This window comes from Odontomachus brunneus, unplaced genomic scaffold (genome assembly GCF_010583005.1).
Source record: "Odontomachus brunneus isolate Ranch 3 - 2012 unplaced genomic scaffold, Obru_v1 Obru_scaffold_022, whole genome shotgun sequence".
Lineage (NCBI taxonomy): Eukaryota > Metazoa > Arthropoda > Insecta > Hymenoptera > Formicidae > Odontomachus > Odontomachus brunneus.
In genome coordinates, this window is record NW_022639472.1 from 2156924 (window position 1) to 2172115 (window position 15192).

General features: G+C 38.0%; 1 protein-coding gene across 8 annotated transcripts in view; it reads left to right on the forward strand.

The window, feature by feature from the left end:
* The first annotated feature begins 948 nt into the window (after positions 1 to 948).
* Positions 949 to 15192, forward strand: part of LOC116842199 (TWiK family of potassium channels protein 7) — a 97500-nt gene continuing 83256 nt past the window's right edge. For 2 of the 8 annotated variants that reach the window (XM_032811043.1, XM_032811048.1), the window contains exons 1-3: positions 949 to 1704; positions 5727 to 6489; positions 7036 to 7204. In XM_032811043.1, the coding sequence (XP_032666934.1) occupies positions 6181 to 6489; positions 7036 to 7204 (478 nt within the window). In that variant the 5' untranslated portion in view covers positions 949 to 1704; positions 5727 to 6180. Of the gene's footprint in view, positions 1705 to 5252; positions 6490 to 7035; positions 7205 to 15192 lie in introns of those variants that run through there. The other 6 variants (XM_032811049.1, XM_032811046.1, XM_032811047.1 and 3 more) reach the window with 6 other exon arrangements.

Sequence of the window (15192 nt, forward strand, 5' to 3'; positions counted from 1 at the left end):
AAATACATCTTTTTAAACGCCACAACTTTTATCTGAAACATTTTTTTCTAAAATGCTTAGTTTTCGAGATATTTCACCGGTCCGGGACTTTTTGAACACCCTGTATATATATATATTACAAGTATTAAAATTATTTTTTTCAAATTATTTAAAAAAAATTAAAATTTCATCGTTCAGATATTTTACTGAGAATAGTGTCATCGGATGCCTCTCGATGGAAAACATTATAACGTAATCTGGAATAAAGATTATTATTGGAATAAGAAAAAATAAAAACTCAAGCTTTCAGCTCAATCGCGCAATTACAAATATAGCATCATATATATTATATAATTCAAATCTAATTGTAAAACTCTTAAAGCTATAAAACTATTTCAAAATTCAAATCTAACTGTAAAGATTCGAGTATCTTACGTATATAGGATAAATTTCAAGTAACGACTTTTAATATATCTTGGTTACGTTGACTTATGCGACATTATTCATTAGCACTGCGATTTGTTGCCTGAAAAGATGCATTTCTGAGGCAACGAATCGGTAGGTCGGCGCAACCAAGATTTGATTCTTGAAGCCAAAAAAGAAAAGCTAATGCCACATTTTATTATTTTTCTAGTTGACACAACTATTCCTTTTTTTCCGTATACTGATATCTTCATTAATTCCAGCCAAGAGACATTCGTGGAAATCTCCTATTTGACGGCCGTTCGAATCTCCCCTCAAGCATTAATCTCAGATTTGTTACATCCTAATCTCTGGGGCCGTCTGTACGTGAAGAAAATCGACCGGCGCGTTCGCCCCACCGAAAGTCGCACGGCCGCCTCTGTCTACCGGGTGTCCCTCGTCGGCGCGACCAGGCACAAGCGACTTGAACCCGGTTATTTTCGGCGACGCGCTATTTCGGGATAGTGTGTCGTGCGCGGGGTGCCGCGAAATCAGTTTACGGGGGAGCCTCGCCGAGGCGGGTCGTTTTCCGCACGTTCGCACGCTGGCAATTAGGCGGCCCGATTCGCGACCGCGTCGCTGGAGCCTCCCGGAGCAACGCGCGCGGAAAAGTGCGATCTCCCGTCGTCGCGAGAAGCGCCGCGAGTGCGCGCGAGAAGCGCTCGCTCGTTCGGAAAATTAATTACGCGCTGCAACGTGTGCGCGGTATAACGATGTAACGGGATCGTCGGCGGATAATCGGATGCAGCAGTCGGGCGGACAATTAACGCGACGTCGATTGCGTTAACGTCCGGAAATCGAGGCGGCCAGAAATCGCGGCGGGCGAGCCGCGGCAACGGCATAAGCGCGTCGGGATCTCGATGAGACTCGTGGAAAATGATCTACAAGAAAAAAACGCAGGGGTGTCGTCGGAGCTCGTAGCGGGTGTAAGCGCGACTCCTCCACCACCACCACCTCCTCCTCCTCCTTCTCCTCTTCTTCCTAGTCGGTCCTCCTCAACACGTGGTGGCTGCTCTTCGTAATCGTCCGTCTCGTGTACCAGCCGCATAGACGCACGTCGTGGCTAACTATAGCTCGCGCAACGGGCATAAACGCGGAGATCTCGTCTCAATGGGGACCCGGGGATCGTAGCGCGCGGAGATACGACGGATGGACGGATTGGGAGCCGATTCTTCTTCGCGTACGTACACCGGCCGCGCGTCATCGACTCCTACGTCGGGAAACGTCATCGTCCCACCGACGCCTGGAGATCAATAGCGCCAGGTTCGATCTCTGCGCAGAACAAAAGGATATTCTTGCTTAGAAGATGTCTTCACTTGTAGCATAATACTTTTCGAATGAGATCGTGTAGCGTTAACGAGAAGATAATATAAGATAAGATAAGATAATTTTCACTAGTGAAAATTACAAAATACTGAATTGAAAACATGTTTTTGTTATGTGTGTGTTATGACCCACGCCTCCATTTAAAATTAATATATTCAAATTAACAATCATTGTTTCATATGTAAGCAACAATATATCATTTTATTGAAGAATATTATCAACCTAAATTTCAATAATTATTTTGAATTAAATGTAAAATATATTGATGCAAATAACCTATCTTCGTATAATGTTTTGTAATTTCATATGAAAATTAACACGTCAAAGGTAAAGATATTTTTCAAGCAAGGATGTTCTTTTCTGCGTACGCTTAAAAAAATGGTTTTGCAATCATAGTAAAAATGATCTTTTAGATACGAAAAATTATAATAATTAAAATGGATATATAACTGGCAAATATTATCACATATGTCTTATGTCTAATCAATATAGATAACAGAGACAGAATTGTATATGTGAACTGTTTATAAAATTTTATAAAAATGAGTTTCTCTGTGGTGTCTGTCCGCATTAAGGCCAGTCACACTTCTTACAAAGCTTACTATGGTTGACAAAAAAGACCAGCAACGAGAGGAAAACGAATGTATAATCCTCATATCCACCTAAATTTGCTTGCAAAATGTTGCTGCTGCTGCCATAAATTCTACGTACCACAAACAATTTGCTAGAAGATACAAGCAATAGCGATAAATTTTCACTGTGACATCTCAAATTCTACCTGGAGCAGCAAAGCATTTTTTTGAGTGTATCACGCGACGTGTTCTCGATCGAGAAGTTTCTTGTGAATCATTTGTAAGAACCACACCATATTCATACAGTCCAAAATTCAGATAACTTGATAGGGCTAGGCTCGATTCTTCGTAGTCTACGTCAATTTCAACCAATGCGATCGGCGTGGAAAATAACTCTCCGAGAATTGTCCGACGTAATTTCTCCACGATGCGGGATTTTCGTGGAAATTATTCGTGTTTGGGCAGAGAGCTTGCTACAACGAATTTGTAGGAGTACAAGGAATTAAAGCAGGCGTGGAAGTTCCGTTGCAGTTTTCCGGTGATAAAAAATTAAATAAATAAAATTATAATCTCGTAATTTGAAGTAAAGGTACCAATATCTCGATATTAATAACAGGGACAACTAATTCTCGACATTCTTATTGTTTTTGTTTTTAAAAACGGATATTTAAACTTTCAATGTAGAATATATATGTATGTAGGAGAAATCGAGATCTATATGTTCCCAAAGATATGTTATTTATGTATATTTTTTTAATATTAAGGGAAATAGTGGAAACAAAATCACGAAATGGTCCTTTTACAACATAAATACTTTTCCCTGAGATTCAATCGGAATATTAAAGTTAAAAAATACAAGAAAAATTGATTTGATAATAGAGAAATAAATTTTCAAACCTCTCGAAATTTTGCTATTAATATTTTCCATTGTAACTAAATAAAATTGGCGATATGTTACTAGGTAGAATGGAATTTCTTGCAAGTGTATGATATACTATTTCTGCTAATAAATAAATGTAATTTTTATTTATAAAATGATTGAAATAGAGCATATGGGCAGATGAGATAAAGTTGGCTTATAATTAAGATCTGACAGGAAACCTCTCGCGGAGATCCTGGAGCTATTAATCAGGATACATATTTTAGATATAGTCTTCTTTATTTTTCTTTACTGGGCAACTGAATGCAATAGTAAGGCTACGTTACTACACGTTCGTATTTTATTTATTACAAAACAAAATATACGGTTAACAGAGTCGTGGCGGGCATTAATATACGAAAGAAAGTTGTCTCTATTATGTTTATACAGTCAGTTACAACAATTAGTTGCCTGGAAGTTGTAACTTCGAAATTCTAAAATGTAGAGAATTTAGCCCCTGGTCTCTACTACATGCATTGAATATGTACATATATTCTACGTTGAAAGTTGAAATATTCGTATTTAAAAAGCAAAGCAAAAAGAATTTCCAGAGTTAGTATTATTCACACGGGAAAAACCATTTGGTCAGGTTAACTAAATTTCTAGTGAGATATTAACGAGCCAGAAAATTCCGCTTAAAATTACCAGAATGCTGTTCAAATTAATCAGAAATCTTGTTAATTTGAGTAGAATTTCGCTAAATTTCACTGGAATTTCTGGTTCATGTATTATTAGAAATTTGGTCAATCCAATCCAACTTTTTTTCTATACAGATATCTATACTTTTACTTTATAATCCGGCATATGAAAAGCGGACGAAAATCGCGAGAAGGGGAGAGACAGAGAGTGAGACATAGAGTTTAATTAAAGCCGGGTTCACCCGGCATCGTCGAGACTTCGGGGAAATCGTCGATCATTTTTCGCGGGATCGTAAACAGTTTCACAATAGATTTTGTTAAGCGGCCAAGTGGCTCATCCCTACCGCGGCTGGTCCGTGTTTTCGATTCCCCGCGGACCATGACGAAGTCGATAGCAGACTCTGGTGAACGCGACGCGACACGACGCGCCGCTCGCGCAAGCAGAAGAGATCCGCGATAAGACGTTTTCCATTAAATTCGCCCGACGTAATTTTCTATTAGCCCCGGTCAGTGGTCGCACAGAAGAGTCACGATCTTCTCATATCCCTCCTTACGTTTGCCTTTTCATTCCTCCGCTCTTCTGCGCACCGATTCGCTGTATACGATTCGCGGCCGCCGTTACTTTCGTAACTTTCGTAATAATCGATTGTCGCAATTGCGCCGAATACGCGCGCTTTTCTAGGCCATCGGCTTTCAAAAATGCGATTTAATGCGAGCCTCAATCGACATTGATATGCGCATTCATTATGCATCGTGTTTATGTGTTTGTGTGTTGCGCCGCGGGCACACGAGAGAAAATATTGCAGTAAAAATTACAGCAAAATTTTTGTAATTTTGGATCGTATAAAATTTCGATTAAAATTACTGCACTTTTCAACAATATTATATAGAGAGAATATTAAAAATTACTATACAATTTTAATACTCCGGGAATAGACTGACATTATAATGAAAAATTATAATAGGACATAGTAAAAGTGATCATAAACATAGTAAAAATTACCATAAATGTAATAAAAATCATGTTTAGATATTTTAAATATTTTAGATATTTTACTATATATTTTATTATAATATTTATTATAATTTTATTGTAATTTTCGCAATAGTGTTAGCCTATTCTCAGACTATTAAAATTATATTTAAATTTTGATTACAATATTCTCTTCGTATATATATATTTGACCTTTAATTGTAAAATTATTATAATTGATTGAATGTTTTTCATTTCGTATACAAGACGGATCATCAAATTTACTATTTATATAGTAATTTATACTACACTGAGAGGAAGAATATCTAAAAGAAAAAAGATATTTATTATAATGTTTTTATTTATATAATATATTTATTCGAGATAAATATGCTAACAATATATTAACTTAAATCTAAATTATTTGTGATTTAAGTTAAATATACAATTTTATGGAGCTTTTGTGAAGAGCTAAAGTTTTCAGAAAGTGTATATTCTTATGTGAAAAATGTTTTATATACTTAAATATGTTATTAATGTTTGTCGAATAAAAGTATTTCATTTCTTAGATATCTTTCTCTCAGTGCACACTATTTCATATAGGATGACATATAGTCTAGCTTCGCAAAAAACATTGTAAAAAAAATATATATATTTTTAATGGAATTTTTAATACAACATATTCTCCGTGTATGACGGAGAAAATACTTCAATTTTAAGACCAATGGCGGGGACAGACGTCGGAGTTACGATGACTAATTAATTATACTCCGTGACAGCGCGAGTAAACCTTCGTGTTAACCTAGTGGCCGGGAAAAGCTGATAAGAATACCCATATACACTTTATCATTTTTCAGTATTACCGTAACGTTTTTAGAAAGCTTGCCCTAGAAAAAGCTTTCATTTATCTATACGTAAGGCGAGCAAAAATACTCTCGCCCCGGCGAGATCATTTATTCGGTTGCCAACTTAGTCAAGCAAGTCTTCCGAAAATCTCTTTTCCGGCCATCGGGAGATGACGCGTGACGTGGCCGATTCTTCGACTTCGGCTTCCGCGCGACAATGTGTGTTCCCGCGGTGAGCACGTGGTCTGTCAGCGCGTTGTAGCCTATCATCCCCGACAGCGAAGATCAAAGGCCCGAGTCGAGGCGATTCACGTGGTCGCACGAAAAGGACTGCTCGTCGTGCTCGGCGAGCCGGAAGCGATGTCTGCGAATCAGCACGAGGTGACCCAGTCGAGTCGGTGACGGTCCTGAGGAGCTGTCGTCGTCGTCGTCGCTGCCACCACCACCGCCGCCGCCGCCGCCGCCGATGGAGACGGACAGACCGTCCCACTCGTCGACCAGCAGGAGCTGGCAGCGTGGAAGTTATCGCAGCCGGAGCGGAAGACGGCGGAAACGCAGGCGGAAGTCCTGGCCTGAGAGGATCGCCGACTGGACCAGAGCCCTGATAGCCTTCCTCTTCAGCAACGTCGGCATCGTATGCCTCGTGGTCGGCTACACTATAGCGGGCGCTTTCCTGTTCATCTCCATTGAGGGTGAGACCAGCTCGGACGTCGCCGACAATGTCATCCGACTGAGAAACATGACGGCCGTCACCCTCTGGGAGCTGACCTCCAAGGTAAAGGATTTATTCCTCTTACTCGACGGAGTCGCCCTATCGCGATGTATAATCGGTCGCAGAGCGATGGCTCAGGCACAATGTAAATTCGGGAGCTCATCAAACTGTTCAAATTGAAAATCATTACCGACGGGCTTAATAATATATAACTAATAGTCTAATTAATAATGGTAAATAATGATAATTAATAATGAAAATAACGACATATAATATAATTGATGTGCGAGCCCGTCGGTAATGATTTTCATTTCCGATATTTCTGAGGCATCAATTTCGTTATGTCTAAACACAATGTACACGTCTAGGAATTGACACTTTTACTTAAGCAGCCAACTAGAACTTGTCCACGTGATCGTTAGGATCGCGCAGAGAAGTAAATTAATTGATTAATTATTAATTCTTTTTTGTGGCGTACATGAGCATGTATATACAATCGTTTTAATGTCCATTTAAAAACTAGACTCTCGTCGGGTTTTTCTCTATTCTTTTGATGGCAACATTTCCTTTCATCGTATTCTGATAGCGTTGATGCGTTGTCGCGTGCAGGAGAACGTGTTCTCGGAAAAGGTGTGGAAGGCAAAGGTGCGGGAGATTCTCGAGATTTACCAGAAGAAGGTGGTGTCGGCCATAAAAGATGGATACGACGGCGTGGAAGAAAATAAATGGACTTTCGCGGGCGCCTTCCTGTATTCTCTCACTGTGATAACGACCATCGGTGAGTCTCACTCTTCTCATTTATATATATATACATATATATGAAATAGAATGTCTCCTTATTAACCCTTATATGTTCCCTATTAACCCCTTTGACCGATTTGAACAAAATTTTGCACAATTACTTCCTGAGACCCCGCGGAAAAAATAGACTGCCATGAAACCTGGACACTTCACCCCTTTCTCCTGATTTTCCTTAACACTTTATGGCAATTTAAGTTTAGATATTCTAGATATAAGAGGCGCGAGTCGGGTAGTTTAAGTTGATAGTACATAAATATAGCCGCATAGATATTTCTTTCCTCACTCACCATCTTCACAATTTCGCTTTAAATCTCATTTGCTTTAATTCATCGATCTACTTTAATTTCTTAATTCACTTTAATTCCCTGGAATTAAACGAACGAACGAATAAACGAACGAACGGCGGAGTCACGGTATATCTCCGCGTTTGTCTCTCTAGGCGGATAAAACGCAGCGCGGGAAACGCGGAGGGCAAATATCAGGGAAACGCTTGAAAAATGTAGACAATTTACTCGCTGCCGGGTACTCCGTCGTACTAAACACGGCGCTCTTATTTGCGCTCTTAATACCCGGCTAATGCCCACTTTTCTCGTCGTGACTGATAAATCTCCTTAAAGGCTCTCTCTTGTCTCGACTATGAGGAAGTGTCTCGGAGGCTCGAAGATAAAGAGAAGCAGCCCGTTAGATTTTGGATTCAATAATCCAGTTCACAGGCCATTTTCTCAATAGCTGCGAGGCTATGGTCCGTGTTAATAGTCGTTACTTGAAACTCGTTTTAGGTGAAATATTCAAATTTGAACTTAGAGTCAGATGTCAATTTTTCAATTAAACCGCGATTAGATATATAATGTCGCGTATATATGTGATTCAAGTAAAAATTCAAATTTAAGTCTAAATCTCAAGGTAAGCTTCAAGTGACAATTATTAGTACGAAACTATATAATTCGTAACGTTAGAGCGTTTTAATCAAGTGAGTCAAAGCTGTAAGCGGCAATTGTAACAAGCAGCGTGAATTATTTTATCGTCAAACAAAAAGAAGAACATCGTCGACAGTTTCTTTGCCGCACTCAGATAAATTATTTTTTCTAAACATACACATGTATATCCAGCGCATATAAATGAACATTGAGGACAGCATGACGCAATGTGATAAGAACTGTCCGGGTAGAAATTCAAGTTAGTGATACACATACTCAAATAAGCAGCTATACCCGAAAATAGAAGGAGCAAATTTAAATTGTAAAAACGGACAGGTCTAGCGCGGAAAAATATGTACATAAATCTCCCGCCGTCAGAGATATCCCAGCCAAGAGGAGGGACTGATAAAACGGAGAGGGAACGAGAGAAAGAGAGACAGAGCAGTTAGGAAGAGGGTAGCAATGGAAATACATTCGTTAAATTCCAATTCGATCGTCATTTATATCCAGTTGTTAGATCTCTTTTATTCACTAGTATATTCGGCGATTTGAGTATCTAGCTTGTTTCGTATGAAACAAGTAATCCAGATTTTTCGAATGTACAAAATTGATAATCACTCAATTAAAAGCTCCCGACAATTAGAGCTTTTCTAATAATCAGGTCGTCGAGAAAGAGAAGAGAGGAAAAGGAGGAAAAAGAGAGAGAGAGAGAGAGAGAGAGAGAGAGAGAATGCACGCAGAGCTGTCCTATTTCGTGTCGATTGCGGAACAAGTTTCTCTATGGCGAATTTTCGGTGTCACAAATAGTGATACAGTTAGTCGTTTCATATCAGCTTCGTTGATCAAACTGATAAAAGTCTATCCGCGTCTATTTATTTTTCTAATTAGCAAATCTGATCTTATTGTCTTTTTTATTCTTAATATAACACGAAATGACTTAGTTGAAGGATTGTTTTATTAAATTTGCCAATTAAACTAATGAGAATTCAATCTAAGGATCTCAAGATTCAAAAGTAAATAAAACCAAATCGACAAGTAAAATGGACCTTAATTTAAAAATCACTTCATTTCGCTGAATTTCGCATGCTTCATACCAGTTGTTCGCTCGATTTAACGCAGAGACAAATCGCATAGAGAGCGTAGGGAATCAAGCAAGCGAGAATTCCCAGATCTGAATTTTCGGTGGGAAGTGATTTTTCTCGCGAATCGACGAGGACAATTAAGATTTTAGCCCGGTCGAAATGAACCGGCCACAAAAGCAGACGCGATGGACTTCCCGTCGTCGGTCGTCATCGATTTTTGTAAGCGCATTTGCCGCGGCGTTCGCCCCTCGTTTTCTCCCTCTATCTCTCGAATTGATGCACTGAAAGAGATCGAGTTACCGCGTTGGGCGGAAGGATCGACGTGAAACGACAGACAGTTACCGGTATCCAGGCCACGAGTAGTATCCTGAGACGTGGAATTTATCATTTTCCGGCGAGGTACGATCTCGCAGCGGCAATGAAAGGGTAAAGTGATATTAATGACTTTAACGTGATGGCGGCTTTGTTCTCGGAGTTGTGCGTGCTGCACCATATCTGTGCACGTGTGTCTGTCTGTGTGTGTGTGTGTGTGTGTGTGTGTGTGTGTGTGTATGTGTTCGTGTAAAGAGTATAAATCATGATTACGCGGCGAAATTACGCGAAAGGAATTGCGCAATTTATGAAGCCACCGCATAAATTAGGAATACGTAAAAGTAGCTGCCGCGGCCGATCGTATCGGCCGTGTTCAGCGCGTGTTCAGCATTTTTTATTGCGGCGGGAGAACGTCATAAATAATTAAACGTCCGTATTTTAATACGAATGACGCGCGTTCACAGTATTACATCGGCCGGTGAACAGAAATTAATACCAGCAGCGTTATAATAATTTAATGACTAAAATTATAAATAATTGTAATACCGCATTAACCGCATAATTAAACACTGATGATTCATATGAATTTATATGACTTCGCTAGTCTCATTGTGTTCAAAAATTTATCGCACTGAGGATACTTGCTCTTGGATCACTGCTCGGAGGGAAGAAAAAATCACAATAACGTCAAAATGACGAAAAGATGACAAAAAACTCACTTTGCAATCACGATTCGATTATTTTCTCGTCATTTTGACGTCATCGTGATTTTCTGTCCTACTTAGCTAAAGGCCGATTTTTTATATAACAGCACATGAGAAAAAATATTTTAGTAACAGTTACAACAAAATTTTTGTAATTTTGGATCACATGAAATTATGAATCGAAATTATTTACATTAACATATTTATTTAAAAATGATATGCAAGTTAGATGTTTTGCTACAAAAATATATAAAGAATAATACTAGGAAACATTTAGAACAGTTTAGAATTTTATTTCTTATTTCTCTCACTATAGTTCAAAATAATAATTCAAATATCGACGAGGAATCCGGCTAGTAAGTTCGATTGGGTCTCTATCAGTTTTTCTGACTAGAATTCCTATTAAAAGTCGAACGTTTCCCAGCCGGATTCAAACAGAGTTTTCTGGCCAGATTCTAGTGATAAATGTGGAAAACTGACTATCTCCCTGCTTAAATTTCTACACATGCGGATACACAAAAGAAACTTATGTTGCATTTTGTTGTGGATGTCGATGGTTGGCGGAGATTAATTCACGACTTTTCGCGGATTATCAAAATAGATCCATTTTTTATTACTCATAAATTCCCGCCACAAAAAATCTTTTTCTTTGTGTCCGGCAAGCAATGAGAGATAGAGATGGTAAGCTGATTTGCAATTGCGTTTGCAAAAAGTTCCTGGGAAAACGATCTTTCTTCCTTTTGGATTTTTTCCATTACTTTCAAATGCCGGGATACTGTTGATTCATCAACCTCAAGCTGCCGTTCTGTTAATATTTTGGCTGAGTTTTCGTTGAGTAATACTTTCAATTCGTTATTCTCCATCTCGTTTGGACGATCAGAATGGTTTTCGTTGACATCGTAATCATCATTTCTAAACAATTTAAATCACATCTCACAGACAGTAGCGGACACAATATTCTTTCTATAGGTTGCACAAATTAGTCTTTTAATTATTACAGTAGTTTCACTTCCATTAAAGTAGTCAAGCATGCAGAGATCTGGTTTCATCTTTAATCGCACTAAGTGTAACGTTTTGTTTGAAACTATAAATTGTCAACTATTAATTCTCTGATCGAGTAGAGCCAACATTTAAAAATCAAGAAACAACTTAAAGGGAAACAATTACTAAGTCGCTGCTACAGCCATCTTGTGACATTATAAACTTTTGCTAGCACCTAATATTTATACAATTTCAATTTTACAAAATACATTGTAGAGGGAAACATAACACTAATGTAATTTTCACTACATTTTCTCCATGTAATTGAAACTTAGATTTTAAATTTAAACTCTGTCCTAACAATGCGTTTGATGAGTTTAAACGAAGTTTAACAGTACATCAGAGTAAGTTAACTGCTATTGAAAAATCGATTCCAACAGTTTTCGCGTGAAATAAATTCTGAACGCGCGCGTGGAAGAATTCGGTTAGAAATCTACGACAGACGGCTCTGTCTGTAAACCGAAATAAACTCCCCGGATATTGTTCTTTATTTCAATAATCAGCGCAACGCGAAGCCGACTTCGGATTACATAAATTAATTAGCGGCACGAGATACTCGATACCGGCGAGAGGCACGCTTTATGCGAGATTGTAATCATAAATCGATGAACTATGCGTTATCAAATAATACTGAATTGTCGCTTTATCCAATCGATGACATCACGACAACTAATAAATACGTTAATTAATTTCTCTCTGAGTTTTGATGATATACATTTCGTTCTCTTCACATGCATCTATCTATCTCTCTATCTATTTATCTATTCATCTGTCCTACTTTCTCTCTCTTTGTCTATCTCTCGCAATGTTTGCTCTCCTGCATTATCGATTTTAACAACCTCGCGACGAACAGGACTCGCACCATCGAGGATTTAATCGACGGCATAATGATTTTAAGATAAACATCCAATAAATAATCAGCTTTCTTAGAACATTTAATTACCGCAATGTTGCTTACCCCGACGAAAATCACAGCTTTTGTGTCGTTTTTTTCGATCTTTTCGTACACTGGAAAAAAGATATTTGATATTTGCAACTATAATCACATAGAAAAAAATCTCTATAAATTACAGTGAAGAAAATAATTTTTCAAATAAATTCTACTATAATGTTAATAATAATGATCTTACGACATATGTTACTCTATTAAAATTTTACTATAGAAAATGTGGTTGGGAAATAACCGTACTTTTTTTACATATCTCAACATTCTTTTCTTTCAGTGCCGAATCGAATCGCCGCCGAAAATTACCTGTCGCGCGCGCGTCTACATCGAGCCCGGTGACGAATCCGCGAGACGAGGGAGGTTACGAGGACTCGGTTAGACCGGAAATTAATTAACGCGCGCATCGTCGATCGCTCGATCTCCCGGAAAAGCTTGCCCGAGGAAACTCATCGGTCCACCGTCGGGATCGACGGTGCGCGTCGTCGGCAATTAATTTCTTCGACGTCGCACGTCATTAAGCTAAGGTAGTTAACTCACCGGTCCTCTAATGCTCGAAATATTCAACGGCGCGTTGCGCCCGTTCAGCACGTCGCAGACGGTATTCCAATCGCGGACGTGACGATTAAAAGCGCCAATTGCAGCAACGAATGCGAATGCTAATTGTCTCGTGAATTATCTTTCGCTTTATGTGCTGAGTATCGTCGCGCCGACCGATTTGCGGAACGAAGGCGGGCCGAAATGTATGCGAGAGAGTAGTAAACCAAATATGCTCAGCTTCCAGCAGACTGTACCTTCGTTAAACATATTTACTTCTCATTGTGCCAACTCCTTTAACTTCGGCCCGGTGTGGTGACAGCGAATTAACATAAAGAAACTCTCTCTCTCTCTCTCTCTCTCTCTCTCGCGGAATACGTTGCGCCGCCGGTGCAAATTTCAACGAGATCGCGCTGCCGCTGCTACTACCCCATAGACCTTATGTGTATGGACTGGTAATACATAGCAGGCTTTATCCGGAGGAGGTTAGAGAAAGAAACGTACCTTTAAATGTCCCGAAACACGTTTCGCGCATACTGTTATTTAATTATACAGTGGAATATTCTGATTAGGGTTGAAATATCTGTGATCATATCTGTGATCAGCGTTAGGATTAGGAGTTGATGACAGCTAGAAGATAATGGTGGTATCCGACATGGTATGCTTTAAGGTTATTTAAAAAGAGATGATAATCCGAAATAATACATATGAGATATACAACATGATTGTTGCTGCATTCGTATTTTGGTTATTATAACATGAAATATACGGTTAATATGGCTATGGCAGGCATTATTACATAGAAAAAAAAGTTACCTCTATTATATTTATACAGTCAATCACGATAAGTGACTGTTAGTTGCCTGCGAAGTAATTGTAACTTCGAAATTCTAAAAATAAGGCATCTAGTCCCGATCTTCCTTATGCTTTGATAGCTGATATTTCAGAGCATATTTTGTGATGTTGAGAGAAATATAATTATTTTTGTTACAGTTTGAAAATAGAACATAACAATAAATTTTCCAGTGCATTATCCTTTTTTACTTTTGTAAAAATTGTTAAATAATTGTTAAATAATAATTGTTCGGCTGTGATGTTTTGCCTCATCCACCATGTCCACATTGTTCCCTCCGATTATCATCTGTTTCGCTCATTGCAGAACTCCCTTGACGGTATAAACTTCGTTTGTTTAGAAAATGTGAGTAATAACTCGGAACATTCTTCGCTGGAAAAGTACAAGAGTTTTACGAGAGGGCAATAATAAAATTACATGAAAGATGGCAAAAGAGATTGTAAAACAGAATGACGCACATATTATTGATTAAAGTTGTTTTTAACAAGAATAAAATGCGTTTCAATTTAAAAATACACACGAACTTATAGGCTAACTCAATATAAACTTTATATAATACCCATTCATTTTCTCTCGGTCCCGTGCGATTCGCGCGCCACAAGTAGAAATTATTTTGCTCACGAGGAAGAATATATATATATATATATATACAGGGTGTTGAAAAAAGAGGGTCACATATTTTGATAGCAGGTAATATTGATCAAAACAAGAAGAAAAGTTCTAATTAACATGGGTCCTAAGGATGGGATAGTCCTATGGGACTAATATCTTCTAAGATACAAGCTATTTTGTTATTTGAGCTCTTTGTCATTTTCTTATTAGTCGTGTCATCTTTAGAATGTAATGAACAAAAGAGTAGGCAAGAGTGGAGTACAATGGGCATATCTTTTTTCTAGGTGCCTTAAAAAATAAAAAATTAACAAAGAGAAATAAAGAAACAATTTTTATTTTAATATGAAATGTAATCATTTATCTTCCATAAAAAAGCTGAAGTAAAGAAACTGAATGTATGATAATAAAATAAAAACTCTTTTTTTACAAAAAACAAAAAATTTTAATGCTGACTCAGCATTAGAGGAGGTACTCTATGTGATTGCCATTCACTCTCACGCATGTTTCAGCCCTACGTCTTAGAGAATCACGCGCTCTTTCAAATCACGCACTCTAACTTCATTTCTCTCTCCTGATATTTACGTTTAGTTCGCAATAGATACTACAAGTCAAACGACATTGCGTTAACGAATGTAAGCAGCCCTAGGTAGTAAACAAAAGAGTGTTTAATTTTTTATTTTTTAAGGCATCTAGAAAAAAGATATCCCCATTGTACCCCACTCTCCCCTATTCCTTTGTTCATTACATTGTAAAGATGACACGACTAATAAGAAAATGACAAAGAACTCAAATAACAAAATAGCTTGTATCTTAGAAGATATTAGTCTTAGGACCCATGTTAATTAGACCTTTTCTTCTTGTTTTGATTAATACTACCTGCTATCAAAATATGTGACCCTTTTTTTTCAACACCCTATATATATATATATATATATATATATATATATATATATATATATATATA